Source organism: Marmota flaviventris, chromosome 19 (assembly GCF_047511675.1).
Source record: "Marmota flaviventris isolate mMarFla1 chromosome 19, mMarFla1.hap1, whole genome shotgun sequence".
Classification (NCBI taxonomy): domain Eukaryota; kingdom Metazoa; phylum Chordata; class Mammalia; order Rodentia; family Sciuridae; genus Marmota; species Marmota flaviventris.
Genome location: NC_092516.1, coordinates 9,020,475 through 9,041,247, shown reverse-complemented (window position 1 = coordinate 9,041,247; position 20,773 = coordinate 9,020,475). Strand labels below are relative to the sequence as shown.

Sequence of the window (20,773 nt, the reverse complement as noted above, 5' to 3'; positions counted from 1 at the left end):
GCCCACTGGACATGGCCCTTAGCGTCCCATCTGTAGTCACTGCCTTATTAGACTGTCTTCCCAGTGATTGGAAAGCCACCAGAGGGGGAGAGATGTGTCTGATATGTGTGGGAAGCCCCACTGTCCAGCACAGAGCCTGACACCAAACAAACATCCAGAAACTAACTATTGAACAAATGACGATCCAATAAATATTTGCTGAGCACTGACTATATACAGTTGCTGTGGACTAAGAGTGGGCAAAACAGACTTGTCATCCAGCTTGTCATCCAGTCCGGCTTGTCATCCAGCTGGGCACACAGGGGCCATCAGTTCATCATCCGAATGTATGATCTGAAACAGTCTTATTTAAGATGACAGCATAGAGCACGGGCCAGCAAAGCATGGCGCAACAGCCAATCCAGTTCTTCACCGGGAACGTGTGCCGATCCATGGCACAGAACAGGGAAATAGGTGCAGAGGGGAAGTACTAGGTAGGGGTAGAGTGGAGGAGAGGTCCCTGACAGAGCAATAAGAAGCTTTAACAGTGTCTAGAACAGACAGCAGGAAAAGCACATGAGATTTCAAGGCCACCTTAAAGGTGTGGAGGGGTCTTTCTTCTAAGAGCAAAGAGAGGAGTGTGTGAATGAGGGTGGGGAGGTGAGGATGCATCAGGAAGTGAGATGAGAGAATATGTGCTCTCCAGAATGCTCCCAGTTCAGGGGAGGCGGGACAAGAACAGGAACAAATGGGGAGCCAGTTGGAAAGCCAGAGCCATCCCGTGACAGATGCTGGTAACTGGGTCAGGGGGACAGCAGAGGGCCACAGAGAATCACCCCAGATTGGAGCTGCATTCTGGAGCTGCACTTGTGTGGGGTGGACATGTCCACCTTTTCACCCCACAGCCCAGCTACTTCAAAATGACCACTTTCTCTCTGGAGGTGAAATTGCCTTTCAGACTGGGACAGTGACGCAGCCTCTCCCGTGATGTCAGTGCCGCCCTTTGGCCAGACACACTTCAGAGATAAGACCAGGACTTAATAATTGGGAAGAAACTCTGCAAGGGGGGAAATCTATTTTGGAAACCCAGCCTCAAAACCAACAGAATCACTAAATGTGAAAGAACAGAAAGAACAGTACAGTGGTCCCTCAGTGACCAGAGGAGACTGAGTCTAGAACCCCCGGAGCTACCAAAACCCAAGGATGTTCAAGTCCCTCCCAGCATAGGATTTTCACAGAACCTATGTACATCCTCTATGTACATTTTCAGAAAACCTATGTACTTTAAATTATCTCTAGATTAACTTATACTACCTATTAAAAGGGAAATGCTAGGAAAACAGTGGTAATACTATACTGCCAAATATCAGACATATACGATTTCTCCTTCCTTCCTTCCTTCCTTCTTTCCTTCCTTCCTTCCTTCCTTCTTTCCTTCCTTCCTTCCTCCCTCCCTCCCTTCTTTCCTTCATTTCTTCCTGCCTTCCTCCCCGCCCCACCTCCCTTCTTTCCTTCCTTCTTATCTCTTTATTTCCTTAGTTCTAGGAATAGGAGCCAAAGCCTTGCACATGCTAAGCAAGCACTTTGCCACTAAGGTATACTACTGGCACTTTTAATATATTTTTAATGCACAGTTGGTTGAAATCACAACAATGAAACCCACAGATACAGAGGGCCAACTGTATACTACAGATTCCAAGAGACCAGGATCCAACTCCTAACTCTAACACCTCCAAGATGTCTAACCTAGGTGCTACCATTTTGCCTAAGTCTGTTTTCTCATCAATTAATAAAGCATAATACCGCTGTTCCTCTTGAGGTCGTCCTAAAGACTAAGCATCAAAATTAGAGAAGGAAAAGCAATAAAAAACAGTAAGTTATTAATATTAAGCAGTATGCTACTTTTAGAGATAAACAAGAGTGACAGTGAAAGAAATTAACTTTTTAAATTCTAAAAAATAGAATTCTATAAAAAATAACATTTTACATAATAAAAGTCATAGTAGTGAATTCTATTATTATTATATAGGAACATATTAATCTAACATTCAGAGCATGACTGCCTCTCTCAGGATGTGGATGACACAATTATGAAGAAAAATAATGAAAAAGTCATGGATACAGCCACACTCACACCAACCACATCCATACTTATGCTCACACACACAGACCAACATGGCCAGAGAATTGTGAGCCCTCAATAACCTCTGTTTTCCAAGGCATGGAACAATGACTGGACTGAAAGCTTTGGTGTCCACTAGGATCACCTGGGGAGCTCATTGAAAATGCAAATTCCCAAGCTACTATAAAAAATAACATTTTACATAATAGAAGTTATAGTAGTCCTCCCCAAACACACACACATACACACACACACACACACACACACACACCCTGATTCAGGAGATCTAGGGTGGGATGTGAAATCTGCCTCCTAGGTAAATTCTGATGCAGGTAGACCTTGGATCCCAAAATAAGAAACCCTGTTCTACCAATACCAGTACCCACAGTGGGCCTTCAGGAAGAACCGAATCAATACATCAGTCTAATAACCTGGTGCTTAACATATACTGACCCTCCTAACATAGGGTAGACCCAAAATGTCTGCACAAAATGCTGATAATTAAAAAAAAAAAAAAATTGGGGAAGCAGCCCTTTTGCCCTTGAAGCTCACAAGCCTTGATAGACATTTAAACACCTGACTATGGGACAATGTAATATACTCATCAGGATACCAGATCTTTCCTGAGCAACTTCTAGATGCTTCTGAGCACTGGACATATATTAGTAAACAAGAGCTAAGCATCTCTGTAAAGATCTAGTCTTACAGGGACAGGAGTTAAGAGGCAAAATTTCAAAGCATACTGTAGTTTCTTGGACAGTAAGTGTTGTGGAGAAAAAACAAAGAAGGGAAGGAGGGGGAGTGTCATTTTCAATCTGTGCCAGTTTCAAAGAATCCCCATTGCTCTGTAATGTGGCCCTCCATGCTGGGTTCATGGCTATTAAGCTCCCCAGAAGAACAAAGGGACGTGAGGACAGAACGACTGACTCTGCTGGTGGGCTGGGGTAAGAGGGTGGGGGATAGGGGCAGTTTGCAGGCCCTGAATGAGATGAATGCCGAGCTGGAATGTTCCTCAGCCTCCCCCAGGGCTGCAGAGCATGGATGAGTTCTGATTGACATCACAAAACACTTCCAACAGGGACTAGACGCCTGTGTGTCTCTTACCTCTGCCAAAACGTATTATGTCTGGCCAACGCTATAAGCCTATGCAATTATGTCAGCCTTTCCTGGGTTGTAATGTCAACAGCAAGTTTTGGGACACATTTTCCATAAAAAGAGAACATGACCAAAATTAAAAACATTAAAAATACCAGAAAACAAAGATTTTCAATATTCATATCCCCAACAATAGCTCTATTCATATTTTGCTGTGTTTTTTTCCCAGAGCCGTTGTTTAACATAACTAGGGCCACTACGCACCCATATAATTAGGTATCTTGCTCTTTTTATTGTTATGACACATGTGTATTTACTAAATATATAATTTTTAAGTTGGAACATATGCATTGTTCTGCTTTAAAAAATCTACATGAACATCATTTTTAATGGCTACATAACATACCAGCCTACTACTGTACCACTCTTGATTCACCATTTCCCAGTTATTATGTATTTAGGTTCCTGAATTTTCATAATTACAAGTCATCCTGAAAATAACTTTACACAGAAAGATATTTCAAGTAGTTCCTCAAAACAGATTCCTAGAGCAAGGCATGGTGGCACATGCCTGTAATCCCAGCTACTTGGAAGGCTAAGTAGAAGGATTGCAAATTTTAGGCCAGCCTCAGCAAATTAGTGAGATCCTGACTCAAAATTAAAATCAAAGCCAAGAATGGTGGCGCATGCATGTAATCCCAGTGACTCAGAAGGCTGAGGCAGGAGGATTATAAATTCAATGCTAGTCTCAGCAACTTAGTGAGGCCCTAAGCCACTTAGTAAGACCTTGTCTCAAAATAAAAAATAAAAAGGGCTGGGATGTGGCTCAGTGGTTAAGCGTCCTGGGTTCAATCCCTGGTATCAATTTAAAAGGAAAAAAATTAAAATCAAAAGGGCTGGAGATACATAGGTCAGCAGTTGAACACTTGCCTAGCATGTATACGGTGCCAGGTCCTGGGTTCATCTCTAGTAGCTCAAAAAAAAAAAAAAAAAAAATAGAAGAAGAAAGTAAAAAATCCCTAGAAGGAGAATTATGGGAAAGTGAAATGTTTTAGACAACTGCAAAAGCTGGCCATCTCTTGCCACCTTTTCTTGGCAGTAAGTGGTTTCAGAAGGGACATATTTACCTGCTGTCAGAATCCGAGGCGATCTCCTTTCTCCCTCCAAAGCGGATCTGGCACTGCAAGGAAAAAGAAACTGCTGAGATCAGCTGTGGGCACAGGATGCTCCAAACATCACAAAACAGCCCACACAGAACTTCAAGGTCAGGAGCAGGACACGGGGCCATAAATTCCCAATGCCGCATCTGGAGGTCCCCATGCCCTGGTGACAGCACAGAGTTAAGAAGGTAAACATCTCTGCCACTTAAAGGAAGCCTCAGCACCCACTTGGGGAAGCCAACCTTGTGGGAAAACACACTGACAGGAAACAGAGCACATGGCTCTCTGCAGACCTCAGGGATGCTGCCCCGGCTGCCTGCTGCCCACCACCCACACCAGGAGCTCTCAACAGGCGGCGAGTAAGACTCCCAAAGACCTGAGGGACGGCTCCTCTTTGACAGAGCCCCAGTTGTTATGACTGGCTGTAAAATGATGACCGCGTGGATCAAGCTTTGAACAAGTCATTGGGTTGTACTGAATGACAGTCTTTCCAGGGCAAGTACAAAATGGTTTGATGTCATCTCTATTTTACTACAATAATAAAAAAAAAAAAAAGTTAATAAACTTTTTTTTATTTTTTATTATTGTAGTAAAATAGAGATGACATCAAACTTACCATATTAAGTATAAAATTCAATTCACAATGTTGTACATGACCATCACCACTATCCACTACTCTCTTTTAAAGGTGCAGAATCTCTGCTGTAGATAACAGACTTGAAAGATTCCTAAACTTCTGATCAAAAATACTTATAATTTGCCAGATGCAGTGGTGCATGCCTGAAATCCCACATCCTCAGGAGGCTGAGGCAGAGGTATCTTAAGTGTGAGGACAACCTGGGCAACTTAGCAAGACATGGCAACGCGCTGCTCAGCCACCCTGTGGAGAAAAGTGAACCAGATCCCAGGGAGAAGAAGGATGCTGAGAGAGGGCACATGAGCTGCCCCTGCACAAACAGCTACAAAGAGAGGAAGCTGGCATTTGACCCCAGCCACATCTGAGCCCAAGGCCATGTCCTTTCACCAATGCCCTTCTCAAAGGGACATCACTGAAAAACGAAGTCCTCCTGAGGGTTTGGAAACTCAAGACACAAGACCTCCTCCATCCATAATTGGACCACCTTCCCTGTTCTACCATTTCCCAAGGGAAACTCTTCAGCATTCCCACACACAAAGTAGTCTTTTATACAAAAGGCAAGAAGTGACTTCTACGTTCATTACCTGACACCCTTGCTCAGCCCAAAAGCCAAGCGTGTGCGTTCTTCTTACCTGTTTTACTGCATCCAGCAGTCTCTCCAGCAGAAACTGTCTTTTGTCATTGTTCTGTGACCCTAAAATGCAATGAGGTTTAATTAGTTCTGTTTGATATTAGCCTTCTAATAAACCCTCTGACATTACAGTGTGTGGCTGTCCCCAACTAGGATCAGTCCTTTGCTGATATTTAACAAAATCAATAGCAAAACAAGGTACCAGGAATCTACATCATTACAATGAAGTTGGGCCATTTTCCTGTTTCTGCATCACAGAAAACAGTTAGCCTAATTAAAATCAAAAGGGCTGGAGATACATGTTCCCCAAATTTGAGGAACATGTCCACAATGGTCTAGCTAAGGGTTTCCAACCTTGAACTACAGACACTGTAGAATGTTTATCAGCATCGCTGGCCTCTACCCACTAGATACCATCAGCACACACATAGCCCTGGGCTGTGACAATAAAAATGTCTCCAAATATTGCCATTATCTTCTGGGGAGAAAAACTGACTGCAGTTGACAACCCACATTCTAACATCAAAGATGAGATTCCTAGGTTGGGAGACCCTGCTTGCTGGCTGATCTCACCATTACCTCCAGCATCCTTTCCCCACACCACCTGCAGCAACCCACACTAAAACCCTAATAATTCCTCTTCTCAGCAGCAAGGCTGACCTTAAGAAGTCTGGCCAATGAGAAGTAATCAGAGGAGTACCGGGAAAGTTACACCTTTTTATACAGAGAACAGATATGCAGGGCATCATGCCTTCTTCCACTCACATGCCTTGCCTTAGTTGTAAACATGTGGGGTGGAGCCACAGCAATATCTTGCCATCATGAAGCCAAGTGCCTCAGGGAAAGGTCAAAAGAATTACAAAGGCACTAAACTGGATGGATATTATTGCTAAACCAATACCAGAAATGATGTAACTCTCAGCAAATAAAAACCCTCATTTGTTCGAGCCACTACACATTGGGCTGTTACTTGCAGCCAAAAACATTCCCAAATGAAACATATGACATACACCAAACTTCTGTTTAAGAAGGTCTGAGGCACCAAAGTACTAGGTGGGTCACTGATATTCTAAAACCAAAGTTCCATAAGAAGCACAATGACTCCAATCAACAGAGACAAGGCTGCAGGTTATGATGCAGGCCCAGAGCAGTCTTTCAAAGATGCTCCACACCACAAGTGTTGAATTGCTATCAAGCTGCTTCTGTCTTGGGCAACTCTATGTGGACTGCACCAGAGAGGAGCACTGCCTCAGAGATGGTCCCTGATTCCTGCACACCAAGTAAAGGCCAATCAGTTGACAACAACTGCCACCATGTGTTGGACACTCCCGCATGACAGGCACAAGCTGAGCAGTCTGCATGCATCGCCTCCTTTAACCTTCGAAATCCCCCTGGCAGTCGTGACACCACACATGCACAGGGAAACAAGCTCAGAGGCATCAAACGATGACGTGCACTGATCAGTGGATCCACTCAGGATGCATTTAACTGTTAAATGTGTGGCAAGCAATGCTCTAAGCAGCAAGGACACAGGAGTGTGCCACTTTCCCATGGAGCTAAAATCTACCAACAAGTGATGTTAGAAACCCAGGCTATAAAGAAAAACCAAACAGAGGGGTGAGATAGGAAGGAAGAGGACCACTTAGCCAGTGCAGCCATAGGGGCCTCTTTACACAGATGGCATTTGAGCTGAGCCCTCTACAAAGAGGAGAAGCAGCCTTGGAAAAAAAAAAACAGAAGGGCAAAAAATCCAGGCACAGCAAACAGCTGGGGGCCCTAGTCTTCCAGGACTAGAAGGAAGTCTGCCGTGACTTGAGCAAAAAAGAAAGGAACAGGAGGTCAGGCAGGGGCCAGTCACAGGGGGTGCGTGGACAAGGATAAAGGTTTAGATTTGCTCCAACTTGAACACTAATTGATGTGATCCTAACACAAGACTGCCCCTTTACAGCCTGTGTGAGGACCACCACACCAAGGCTCTTGCCTTATTCCAAGCCTGGAGAGAAAAACAGGAAGTTGATATTCCAGGACACACAGTAAAACAACCAATACATCAGATGCTACCATGTTCTTTTTTTTTTTTTTTTTTTTTGGTGGGGGGGTTACTGGGGATTGAACTCAGGTGCACTTGGCCACGGAGCCACATCCACAGCCCTATTTTGTATTTTACTTAGAGACAGAGTCTCACTGAGCTGCTTAATGTCTTACTGTTGCTGAGGCTGGCTTTGAATTTGTGGTCCTCCCAAGCCGCGGGGATTACAGGTGTGCGCCACCACTGCCCAGTAAGAAGAGGGTCTTAACAAGGAAAACATTCCCAACAGAAGAGAATGGCCATCGTCATTCAGGATGGGTACAGACCTACCTGCCCAAGACCCTCCAACACCTCCCTTGACACCTGTGTCTATCAATAAATCCTGCTCCTACCAGGCACAGTAGTGCACACATGTAATCCCAGCAGCTCAGGAGGCTGAGGCAAGAGGATCGCAAATTCAAAGCCAAACTAGCAACTTAGCAAGACCCTGACTCAAAATAAAAAAATAAAAAGGACTGGAGATGTGGCTCAGTGGTTAAGTGCCCCTGGGTTTAATCTCTAGTACAAAAATAAAATAAGATACACCCTGTCCCTTGCACTTCCCTCCTTTATAACATCAGAATACAGAAGTTGGGTCTTCTGCTTTTCTTTTTCAAAGTACTAGACCCCACAACTACTTGCCCTTGGGAATGCCAATGGGAAACCTGACAGAGTTTTGCTCCTGGAAATGCCTTTGCTATTTTTCACATTATGAAAGTAATTTATGTGAAAAATGCAATAAAAACAAATCAGAAAAAAATATATAAGGAAAATAATCTCTATCACCTCACTACTGACATATTCTAACACAGTGCTTCTCAAACTAACATGCACATGCATCTCCAGGGCATCTTGTTAAAAGGCAGGTTCTAGGGCTGAGGTTGTGGCTTAGTGGAAGAGCACTCACCTAGCACTGGGTTCAATCGTCAGCACCACATAAAAAATTAATAAATAAATAAAATAAAAATACTTTTAAAAAAAGGCAGGTTTTGATTCAGAAGGTGAACAGTGGGGCCTGAGATTCTGCATTTCTCACAGGCTTCCAGGTGATGTTGGTTGGCTCCTGACCTACACTTGAACAGAAAGAATTTAGCACATATACCTCTTGATATGCACAATAATCCTAGATATTTCTTAGGGTACTTTGCTGTCCTGCTTGTTCTAAGGCCCTCCTGGGCCTTACTTTGCAAAATCTCTCTTCATGGGGGTTGGGAGGCAGCCGATATTCTACAGAAAAGCAACCTAAGATTATACAGGTCTCAATCCAGAGGTTCACTTCCCCAGCTGTGATCTCTTCTGCAAGCAGGAAGCACTCAAATGAGACAATCCTGATCTTAGGACACCTGTGGCCATCTTAGCCCTGAAGAGGGGTTGTAAGAAGGGAGTCTCATAGGACACAGGGTGCACAGGTGACCTCGAGGACACTTATCAATGGTGAAGTGCCCAGAGAGGCCCCTGGCTATGAGGAATCTTGGGAGGAGCACTGAGTGGGAAGTCATAAGACATGAGTACTCATCCAAGCCAAGCTCCTTGGTATTCATGTGACATGGACAATCACTTCCCTTCCCTGGGTACTGGTTTCTGCATAAGATCATGCCCTCCTAGTCAGCTCTACAGTCTGCAAACCCAGGGACCCTGTGAAGACAGGAAGATAGAGAAATCAGTGTCCTCTTTCTTACCTTACCCCAGTGACAGGCAGAGAATGCACCCCCACACATGCTCAGGCCAGAAGAATCCTCCAGCTTTAAGCACTGCAGCCACCCAAAAGGAGCAGTGAGCTGATGCCCACTACTGAGCCCCGGCTACGGGTAAGTCGGTAAAGGACTGGCTTATTCAACCCTTAACAGAAGGTTCAGGGGCTCCATTCAACAGAGAGCACCAAGGCCCAGACAGGAAATGACCCAGAGCTAGACCACGGGAAATGTCAAAGAGGACTCAACTCCAAGTCCACTGGCTCATGGCAGTGCCACCTGCTAAATCCTGCTCACCCCTGTTACAAACCTGCCACTACAGCCCACTGCTAGTTCTGAAGGCATTTCTCGGTGATACTTGAGTGACCAAACCCCAGCCCTCTTGTTCCTTCTCCAGGGGCAGCCCCAGCCAACACCATCAACCAGGAAGCCAGAGGAGGATTTTTTTCCCATTTCTTGTTAGATCACTACCAAAATGAGAATGGAAAATGGAAAGGAGCTCAAGGAATCCCTCCCAGCCCCACACACCTGTCAGAACTTCAGTCATCCTGCCACTAACACAGGTACCACACGCCCTCGTGAAATCCTATCACCTGGTGTGTATGCAGGTGCCACCTATTGTTTCTCTTTTTGGGGGGCTGGGGGGGCAGTACCAGGGATTGAACTCAGGGGCACTCGACCACTGATCCACACCCCAACCCTATTTTGTATTTTATTTAGAGACAGGGTCTCACTGAGTTGCTTGGCCTCGCTTTTGCTGAGGCTGGCTTTGAACTTGTGATCCTCCTGCCTCAGCCTCCTGAGACACTGGGATTGCAGGCATGTGCCACCACATCTGGCTTGTTGTCTTTGATGTTTAGAGTCCTTAGGATGTAATGTTTAATTTCATGTGTAGATCCATTAAGGTCCTAAATTAATTTTTACCACAAGGCTCTGGTCTTCTGCCTGGAGTCTCCTTTCAAGCTAAGGGGCTGCCCGGGAAGAAAGAGTGGAAGAACAAGATAGGCCTATCCCTAACTATTCACCTATCTGCCTTAAGCGCTTCATCAGAGACCACCTCCTAGACCACTGAGTGAGTGAATGCATAGGGCACACCCAGACCAGGGCCTAGTATATACCGAGTACTTTATACACGTCCGATTTAACTGTTTTTGTTGCTGGCAGCTTACACTCCAGAGGCATCAAGACTTCTGGCTCCAAGAAGTCCTTTCAACGCCAAAGTACAGGCAAAGCTATCTAATCCATACTCTGGGTCTAGTGTCCTGCAAGATGAAAAGGTAAACCAGGGTCCCCTGGGGAGGAAAAATGAGCAAAATGCAAGCATGTGCTTGCCATGTTCCTACTGTACCCCTGGAGGCCCAGGGGAGAGTAGGTCACCTGATCAAGGCCACATACATATTTAAACAGTGGTATTTTCTCTGCCTCTCATTGCAGTGGTGGAGACACTTCTCTCGTCTGAGGCTAACTGTGAAATCCTTGCTATAACCAAAGCCGGAATGAGAGGAAAGAAAAGAAGGCCATGTTCTTTGGATGCATACCAAGAATTCTGCCTGAAATCACACAGCAATGCAAGAGCTAAGTTGAAGGTAGGGCCCCTGGTCCCCCTGACTCAGACCAGTGTTCCTGTCACCACACCACACTGCCATCCTGCTGGGGGAGGAGGGGAGGTTCACTGAGGAACTCAAGCTCCAGCTGTGCCTCCCAAACTGAGAAGAGTAAGACATTAAGTCCAGAGACACACACAGCTAGACGTCACCAGGACCTGGGGGACAGGGGAGAAGTTAGGGTTCCCTCTGGCTGATGAAAAGGTGATGACCCCACAAAGCTGCAAACATACTAAATGCCACTTAGCTGCTCACTTTTAAACAATTCACCTCTGTGTGAATTCCACCTCAAGGAAGAGAGAAGGACTGCAACAGGTAGATGCTGGCCAAGAGGACATTCCAAGGCAAAGGAACAACTGCAGGAGAGTCCCCCAAAGGCAGAAGGAGATGACTCCAGGGAACACCCAGTCCTAAGTGACACATAGTAGAAAACCTTCACTTCTTTTGTGCACTTCTGAATACCCAGAGGGGAGTGTCTGACAGAAGTCTCTAACATCTGGATCAGTATGGAAATATTTTTGATTATCACAGCTGCAAGGGTGCCACTGGCACCTGCAGTGCCCAGAATGGTCTCCACGACCAAGCACCGTCTAGCCCAAAACATCCACAGTGCTGCAGCTGAGAAATCCTAAGTTTAACTGCCCCGTTTTACAGGTGGCAAAACTGAGGCTCCAAAAAGCTAAGTAACTTACACCTCCACTTGTGCTCTGAGTCCCACCTCTTCTCGCCTGCTCAAGACCATGCTCCAGCAATTGTCCCTTTTTCCCACATCATCAATTATTCCTCCCCACCTATCTGATTCCTTCAGCACTCCAGGATGTCATAGTATCCCCAGATTTAATTTTTAAAACCAGGCCTTGCTCCCACAGCCCCTCCAACTACAACCACATTTCTCCAGGCCCTGGGACAGCCACCCCACCCCCAACCCCCAACCCCGCCTGCTGTTCCCAGCTGGCCCTTAGGCTTTGATCTCCTGATTATCTACACAGTGGCCAGAACATCTGGAAGCACAGAATAATACACTACAAACAACTTACTGATATTACAGGATACACAAAATGATACTATGTGATCCATTCAATATGCCCTGCAAAACCCCTGTGAGCAGCATTTCCACCGAGCCCTGCCAGTGCATCTGCAGTAGGTTGTCTCAGACGATTTGTGCTTCTGGTGTTCACTGGAAAAACCTGCACCTTTAACAAGTGGGGGTCGGCAAACAGTTTCTATAAAGATCCAGACAGTCAATATTTTAGGCTTTGTGTGCCACAGGGTTGCTTTCACGACTCCTCACCCACCCCCCTGTGGTGTGACGGCAGCCTTAGATGAGGTGTTAATGAGCAGGATTGGGGCTGAATTTAACAGACCACTACCCTACCAGAACGAATGCCGAATGCCGGGGGAGAGGGGCTTGATAATGAAAATAATAGTGTCTGATTCCAGACGTTACGGCGGACCCCCAGCACCACGTTAGAGACCCCCCAGCAGGCTGTGGCCAGCCCACACCATCATCACGTTCCCATCTTCCTTTCCCTTTTACCAAGACCCCTGCACAGACCTGAGCAGTGGACAGGCATGTCCCCCGCCTGCCCGCTGCAGGAAAGCACACACCTACACCTGCAGGCATCAGGAATTAATAGCAGCTGTTGCTGTTGCTGTTGCTGCTATTAATTCCTGCCCACCTCCAAAGCACACCACCATTCCAAATTTTTTAAAAAACGGAGAGAAAGAAGAAGTTAAAGTCGAGAAGAGCAGAAGGAACTGCCAATAGATGCAGGGGCATGTACGTGACCCCGATGCTTGGCAGAGAATGGAAATGAAAGAGGTGCCAGAGGGCAGAAGGCAGGACGTGGTAGAGACTGCAGCTGGGCAGAGGCCCCTTAGGTGGCAGTTGCTGCTCAGTTCCAGGTGACAACAGCACCTTGCAGCAGTATCAGCAACGGCCCCATCTCCTGGTTTTCCAAGAGGCTGAAAAACCAGATTTTCATGTCAATTTGTTAGTACCTAATTATACTCTTTTTAGAACTGTGTTCCAGCCAGATCTTCATGAACCAAACATAACTTGCCGTTCTGCGATACACAGTTCACCTTCACGTCTACCTGTAAGGTAGAGCTGGCAGCCCTGCTATGAAAGATGAAGAAACTGATGCTTGGAACCATGGATCATTTAGCCAAAGAAGAGACCAGAGGTGACAGAGCCAACATTTTATCCCCATCCATGCCTTCCAACCTTTAGAGCAGACCAACCCCTTGGGCAACTCAACTTTAGAAGACTCCTTCTGTGAAATATCACCAAAGAAAACCAGTCTCCTGGTGATTGATTCAAATGGTACCTTCTCTGAGAAACCTTTCTGCTACCTCACGGGCACAATAAACTGTATATATGTGTGTGTGTGTGTGTGTGTGTGCGCGCGCGTGTACTTCCCTGGCCCTCCAGTCAAGCCACAATCCTACTATGGAAAGGATTGTGGGTAATCACAACTGCCCTAGGTGAGAGTCTGTTGTGGGCTGAAAGGGAGCATGACTGAACCCCCACTCACAGAAAACTCAACAACTCTTTTTTGGGGGGGTTCAGTCATGCTCCCTTTCACCCAAAACAGACCACTGAGCCACATCCCCAGCCCTATTTTGTATTTTATTTAGAGTCAGGGTCTCACTGAGTTGCTTAGCGCCTTGCCATTGCTGAGGCTGGCTTTGAACTCACGATCCTCCTGCCTCAGAACAAAGACTCTAGTGGGTTCTCTAGGTGACTGCTTTAAAAGGGGAGAACCAGACCAACCCAGGACATAGTAGCTGTCCCAAACACACCAGCAGTGGAAGAGGCAGTAGTCTGTTCAAACATTAGCTCATACACAGATGGATGGGTGACCATTCTTCCTCCCAGGACTGTGGGGTAAAGCAGAGCTGCTAAGGGAGGACAAAAGGTCAGATCATCCACCATCACACAGTGGAAAGAGGCAGGCTCTGCCTTGAGACAGATGGGCTCCTGATGTCTAAGATCAAAGACCAAGCCAACAGCAATTCACAAATGAGCAAAGAATAGGGCCATCAATTTTCTCTAGAGCAGGGATGGGCAAACATTTTCTGAAAAGAGCAAAACAGTAAATATTTTTGGCTTTGCAAGCCATAGGACCTCTGTTACAGTTACTCAATGCTGCTATTGTAGTATGAAAGCATCTATAGACAATAGGAAACGAATGGGTATGGCTGGGTGCCAATAAAACTTTATTTACAAATTAGGCCGCTGGCCCAGCATGCTAATCTCTGCTATAGGAAAAACACTAAAATGGCAGTGTACAAATATTTTGAAGAGAAAGTATACCTTCCCTCATGGTTGCAGAAAGGCTAAGTACACACTTACTAATAACAACCATACAACAAAATTTTATAATTATATAATTAACCAAGAAATATTTAAAAGGAAAACTCCCTGTGTGCTAAACTATAGAAAATCAGAATCAGATGCACCCACTGACAGTGATATACTGACACAGTGAGTTCTGAAAAACGATGTGCAGCACACACCAAAAGCTAAAAATATACATATGTGTATGTATATGTGTGTGTATATATATACATACATATGTGTGTATGTGTGTGTGTGTGTATATATACATATATATATATATATATATATATATATATATATGTAATACCCTTTGACACCTTGAACACAAAGGGGAGGAATGGGGGAAATGAGAAAAAGAATAAATAACTACTTCACCAGTCCCTCCGTCTTCCAGGTGCTAAATAAAGCACTACACATTTGCTTCGATTTCCATTTTTTAAAGGGAGAGTTAAGAGTCAGAGAAGTTCCAACCTTTGCCCAAGTTAAATAGAGAGTTAAATCCAGGACATCTGCATCCAGAGCTTTTCCCACCACAGCATAATGACTGCCTGAACACAGCAAAAGGGGCACAAAGATTTTCAATGCAGTGTCCTAGAAGAGGGATCAGTAAACTACAGGCCACGTGCCAAATCCAGCTGTTCCCTGCCTTTCTAAATAAAGTTTTATTGGAACACAGTCATGATCTTTCATGTCTGTATTGCCTGAGATTCCTTTCATGCTACAACAGCAGGATGAGTACTTGGGGTGGAGGCCAGATGGCCCAGGAGGCAGAAAATATTTACTATCTGGCCCTTCACTGAAAACATTTGCCATTCCTGTCCCACACATCATAAATTGAAAATTTGCTTTCTTTTGCTACAATGGCAGAAAGCCTACCTAACCACTATACATTAATTTCACCAAATGTTATACTGCCTTTTAAAATATTGTGTAGAGAAGGAACATGGATAAATGCTTTGAAATGGAAACACTAATTCAAATGGAAGCTCAATGCAATTATGTAGAATACATACATAAGCTTTAAACAAAGAAATGTAATTCCTAAATATTTAATGTGCTAGGTACATTCTCTATTTTCATAATTGTCTCTAATTTAATTTTGGTTTATTGCTTTAATATTTTTTTTAAAGTTGGGGGAGGAATGAGCAGATTCCAACATCCACAGGCACAAGCAAAGGAAATTGAGATGGGTGTGGGTATGATTGTTCCTTCCTCAGAAAGTGGGGCACCAGGCCCAACAGGGTGCTACCAGGTAGCAAAGGAAGCACTACTACCAGACCTCTAAGGGGTTCTTGGATCAGCAAGCAGGAGCCACGGCCAGGAAATGTCCTCACCCCTGTAGGATTCAAACTCCGCTCACCAAATCTGCTCCCCCACAGCCTCTCCCACCTCAGTAAAAAGCAATCTCACTCCTTCTAGCTGCTCAGGCGCAAAACCAAGGGGTCAAGCACCTCATTAAGGCTTCTACTCACATATTACTCTCCCAGTGAGGCCTTCCTGACCACCCCCACCCAAAATTATAACAACCCATTCCTCTAGTTCTTCCTCCATCGAGGCATATAGCAGAACAGACGTCATCCTTGGGCTCCGGACAGCGCTTATGATCCAGTCCTGGCCAACCAGATGCACAGCGATAGGTTCCAGGATGACCACATGGGCAGCCAGACCCTGTGTTTCAGCCCTAGGACTTTTCCTGGAACACAAGGGAAAATGCCCACTCTTTATCCAAGTGTTGCTATGTTATAGGATGTGGTCCAAGAGCCACTGGGAGCTCTCTTGCCTCTGTGGAGGAAGGGCTGCTTATGGATGAAGCCGACAGAGAGTAAAGTAGAGTTGAGAGCTGGACAGGTGATCCTGACGACTCCCTAAGCACCTGGATCCAGCCGAGTCTGAAGCTGGCAAGAATTATCCCTAAAGTTTTCCAGTAAGACACTATATATTCCCATGTTGCTGAAATCAGTTTAATCAAATGAAGAATCTTGGCTAATACACACAGCATTACCCCAGCAGGGGTAATTACCACAAAGGGGTAAGTTTACTCAGCTTGCCCCAACAGACACCAACGTACAGCCCTTTGCAAAGTGATAAGAGGATGCACCAAACCGTCACCCAGTAAAAGTTTGCTGAATGTTGGACCCTGAATTTCTGGCCAGTCTCTGCTGCCACGGGCACCCTCACCCTTACTGACAACATTCTAAACTAGCACCATTGCTTTAACCAAAAAAAAAAAAAAGCAACCAGTACTGGGAAATCACCCTCAAGACATAACCCCAAAAAAGGAAAACTTTCTTCACAAAAATGTTCACTGCATCATTATTTACAACAGAAAGGAAGGGAGGAAGAGAGCAAGGGGAAAGACAGGCCAGCAAGTGTCTCCACAAGCAAAGAGTTCAAAAACTGTGCTACATGCAAGATGATGTAATCCATACAAGTGACCAGTATGGAGTCCAGACAGCAATGTGGTAAAGCTGTATCCTGAAATGTTAGGGGAACTAGCAAAAGGCAATGTTTATATGATGATGATACAATTACTTCATCTCATACTGGTATTTCTCAATCTTTTCTATTATCTTCCCCTTTAGGATTCATCCTAGACATTTTTATCCTAATCACCGGCCCCATTAAATTTTAACACCACAGATTTAATGTATATCTGGTTGTGTGCCACATGCTTATCTGTGTTCTACACACAGGAGTGGATCTTAACCTCCCCTGAGAACCTCTTCTCTCCCCCTTCAGGGTACCAGCACACCCCTGAGAATGCATGGCCTACGTGTGCAGATGGGGGCAGGACGCAGGTGCTTATCTGCAAGTGGGTTCACATTGCCAGAATCTAGAGAAGCCCATGAAATCTTGGATTTCAGTTCCAATTTTAAAAGCACTAAGAATCTGACTTCCTATTAGTCACCCAGACAGAGTCATGCGACACAACAGCAGGAGTCCTTGTCGGTGGAATGTAGTCCACCGCACCTGCTAGCAGACGAGGTGGTCGACCGTCTGCAGACAGCAGAACATTTACTTCTTACATTCTCCAATAACAGGCTGACCCCATGCCTTCCTGAGGAAAAAAATATATTAATAGCATCACTTTTCTGCTTTGAATGAAAACCACAAGAATTCTTTTTTTTCCATTCACTTGTTTCAGCTGTTTTCTTTATTCCAAGTACAAGTCACTGCTGGAGAGGACCCAGTCAAAGCCAAGCAGAAAACCATGACCTTCGACATTTCAGAAAAATGAGAAAAAGTGGCCAAAATGTACATAAACATTAGACAAGAAATAGCAGCAAATGACCCACTAAGCGCAGAATTCTGACCTATCAGGCCCTTAAAGCTGATCTGTTCCATAAATCATGCATCTTCTCTGGACCTGGCAGCCCCATCTTTGAAGCAGGGATTTCAGTCTTTCTAAAGTCAGAACAATTCTTGAAAGAATAATCATGGACAGAAAGGTGCAGCCAGGATCCTCCAGCATAGTCCAACAAAAGACTGTGCCTGGGAACAACAGCGGCTTTCTGGCCCTACTAGTTTTCCTTTCCCAGTAGAAACAAAAGCATCAACTGGAAATCAGAATTCCTCAGCCAGAGGAGGCTAGCAATCAAGCATTCCTATCTATGGAATTCTCCAAGGAGAACAAATAAATTGTTGCCACTGCCTCCCAGAGACACCCACCCCCAAGCAAGGGAAGGTGAAAAAGACAGGCCAGCAGGCGTCTCCCCAAGCAGGTGTCTTTCTTTCTGACAGTTTGTTTACTTATATGCACATATATGAATCCACAATGCTGTCTTGCCTGCCTGCCTTATTTGGCATCAAAGCATATATTTTAGGTATAATTCTATACCCTTTTTTTTCCCACAGAACTTTAATGATAAGATGTAGCCACAGTGATGTGTATAAAATCACACTATTCCTTTTAACATCCTTGCATTTTCTGTCATGTGACCATACCACACTAAGTTTTTCCTCTCCACTATTAATGGTCATGTTGGTGGTTTCTGGCCTCATTTATACCCATTTATCACGTGTTTGCATTATCTAGGGCCATACCACTTCCTGGTTATTTGCACTTGATGTATTCAACCTTGAACCCATCGGACCTCTGATTCTACACATACATTTTTAACTCAAAAATACATATAATTGCCAATTTATAGGATCTACAAGAAACTGAAAAGCATGTTAAGCCACACCAAAATGAGACAATGGCCAAATCCTGCAAAGAATCCTTAGGATAAATGACTTGGTTTCCTTCAACTCAAACTACAACAGGAACAAATTTTGCAAATATACTGAAAAGGGGCTTGTATCCAGCAATTATATAGAATTCTTACAGCTCAACAATAAAATGACAAATCCAACTTAAAACTGGACAAAGGATCTGAATAGACACTTCTCCAAAGAAGTATACAACTGGCCAACAGGCACATGGAGGGATGCTTAGTATCACTCTAGTTATTAGGGAAATGCAAATCAAAACCACAGAGGTACCACTTCACACTCCCTAGAATGTCTATTATCCAAGACTGTTGGGAAGAATGTGGAGAAGCAAACCTTCCATCCTGGTGGGAATGTAAAATGCTACAGACAGGTGGACAGTCTGACCCAGCTCCTCAGATGGTTAAACCAAACAAACATATACCCAGTGATTCCACTCTTAGCTCTGTTGAACAGGAGAAATGAAAAACCGCCCACACACCAAACTGCATGTGAAGTGTCACAGCAGCATTATTCTTAGCAAAAAGATGGCAACAATCCAAATGTCCATCCACCCTTGAAGGCACAAACCAACCACGAAATAGTCACATGGTGGAATATTATTTGGTCACAAAAAGGAACCTCAAGAACATGACATTAGTGAAAAAAAAGCCAAACACAAAGGTCACAGCTTGCATGATTTCATTTATATAAAATATTCACAGTAGACAAATGCATAGAGGGGGCTGGAGTGGGGCCTGAAGGGTGACCGCTAAAGAGTCCAGAGCTTCTTTTTGGGGTAACAGAAACATTCTAAAATTGATGTCTGCACAATTCTGTGAATACACTAAAAAATTTATAAGAAATTAAACTATAAATAGTCTCTTTGTCTTTTAAATCATTTAGGTCTCTTTCAAACAACTTGACTATGTAAAATTAGATGCTGAGTTTTAAAAGTACATTATAAAATAAAATCATAAGACAATCATGGAAACTGGAGTAGATATTTGATACTAGTAAGGAATTATTTGTTTTTCATGGGCATGGTAACAAAAATAAGTTGTGTTTTTAACAAGGAGTTCCTGTATTTTAGAGATACACATTAAAATATGTATAGATACAAGGATATACTGTCTGAGACTTGCTTGCAAAATAACCTTGGAAGAGGGAAAACAGGCATGGATATAGGTGAAATTATCATGAGCTGTCAAATCTCTGATGGTTCACTATACTACTTTTTCCACTTTCATGATATTTGAAATCATCTATTTATAAAAGGGGCGAGGGTCTCACTGAGACTCTGTCTTTATATAAAATATAAAAAGGGCGGGGGATATGGCTCAGTGTTAAGTGCCCTAGAGTTCAATCCCCTGTACAAAAAAAAGGGGGTGGGATAAAAGAAAGAGAGGGAATATTTCCCTACCTACCACATTACCACATTATTTTATTGCGTGCCAATTATCAATCCCACAAGTGAGGAAACTCATTTTAAAATGCATTCTCAAGAAACAATTAAAAATACCCTTGGATTTCCCCCTTCACCCTCCACAACCACTTTTTCCGCCTCAATTGCAAACTTTCCAAAAGAAGGCTTTCATCCTTAATGCTTGTGTCCATTTGTTTGATCTCTATGTGTTGGTCTCCTTTTATAATTTGCCTTTAGACCTAATGATTTTTTCATTAAATTTAAAAATAGAAGTTTTAAATGAGTTTTGATGCTAAGCTAAGTGGCTCCTTGAAAGAGAAAATGATCAATTTCCTTTGGCTTCTCAATTTCATTTCCTCCTCTGGTAAAGATAAAAGAGAGAACGGTCCAGAACTTTTGAGTTTATGGCAAAGACTCCTTGGTAATATAAAAAGGAAAAGATTATCCAGGTGAAGTAGCGCACATCTGTAGTCCCAGCCACTAGGGAGGTTGAGGCACAAGGATCCCAAGAACAAGGTCAGCCTGAGGAACTTTGTGAGACCCTGTCTTAAAATAAAAACAGTTGGGGATGTAACTCAGTGGGTTCAATTCCAAGTATCACAAAGAAAAGGAAAATGTTGGGGCTAAGGGTGTAGCTCAGTGGTAGAGCTCATGTTTAGCATGCATGAGGCCACAAAGATTTTGAAAGATTGCACAGTCCTAGCCCATGTTCCAAGAAACAGCCTTGCCCCCACTACACCCAACACGGAGTCTTTACAGAAGTGACAGCTCTAACTTCCTGACAATGAACCATGTGAGAAGCACAATCAATTTACCTGACCAA

At 44.1% G+C, this 20,773-nt stretch overlaps 1 protein-coding gene across 1 annotated transcript in view; it reads right to left on the bottom strand.

Moving 5' to 3' along the window:
* The window catches only part of Snx29 (sorting nexin 29), a 385,059-nt gene that overhangs the window by 362,561 nt on the left and 1,725 nt on the right, over positions 1-20,773 (bottom strand). Inside the window, exons 2-3 of the mRNA XM_027940802.3 lie at positions 5,626-5,687; positions 4,324-4,376 (exon numbers count right to left, since the gene is read on the bottom strand). Of these exons, the coding sequence (XP_027796603.2) occupies positions 4,324-4,376; positions 5,626-5,687 (115 nt within the window). The remainder of the gene's footprint in view (positions 1-4,323; positions 4,377-5,625; positions 5,688-20,773) is intronic.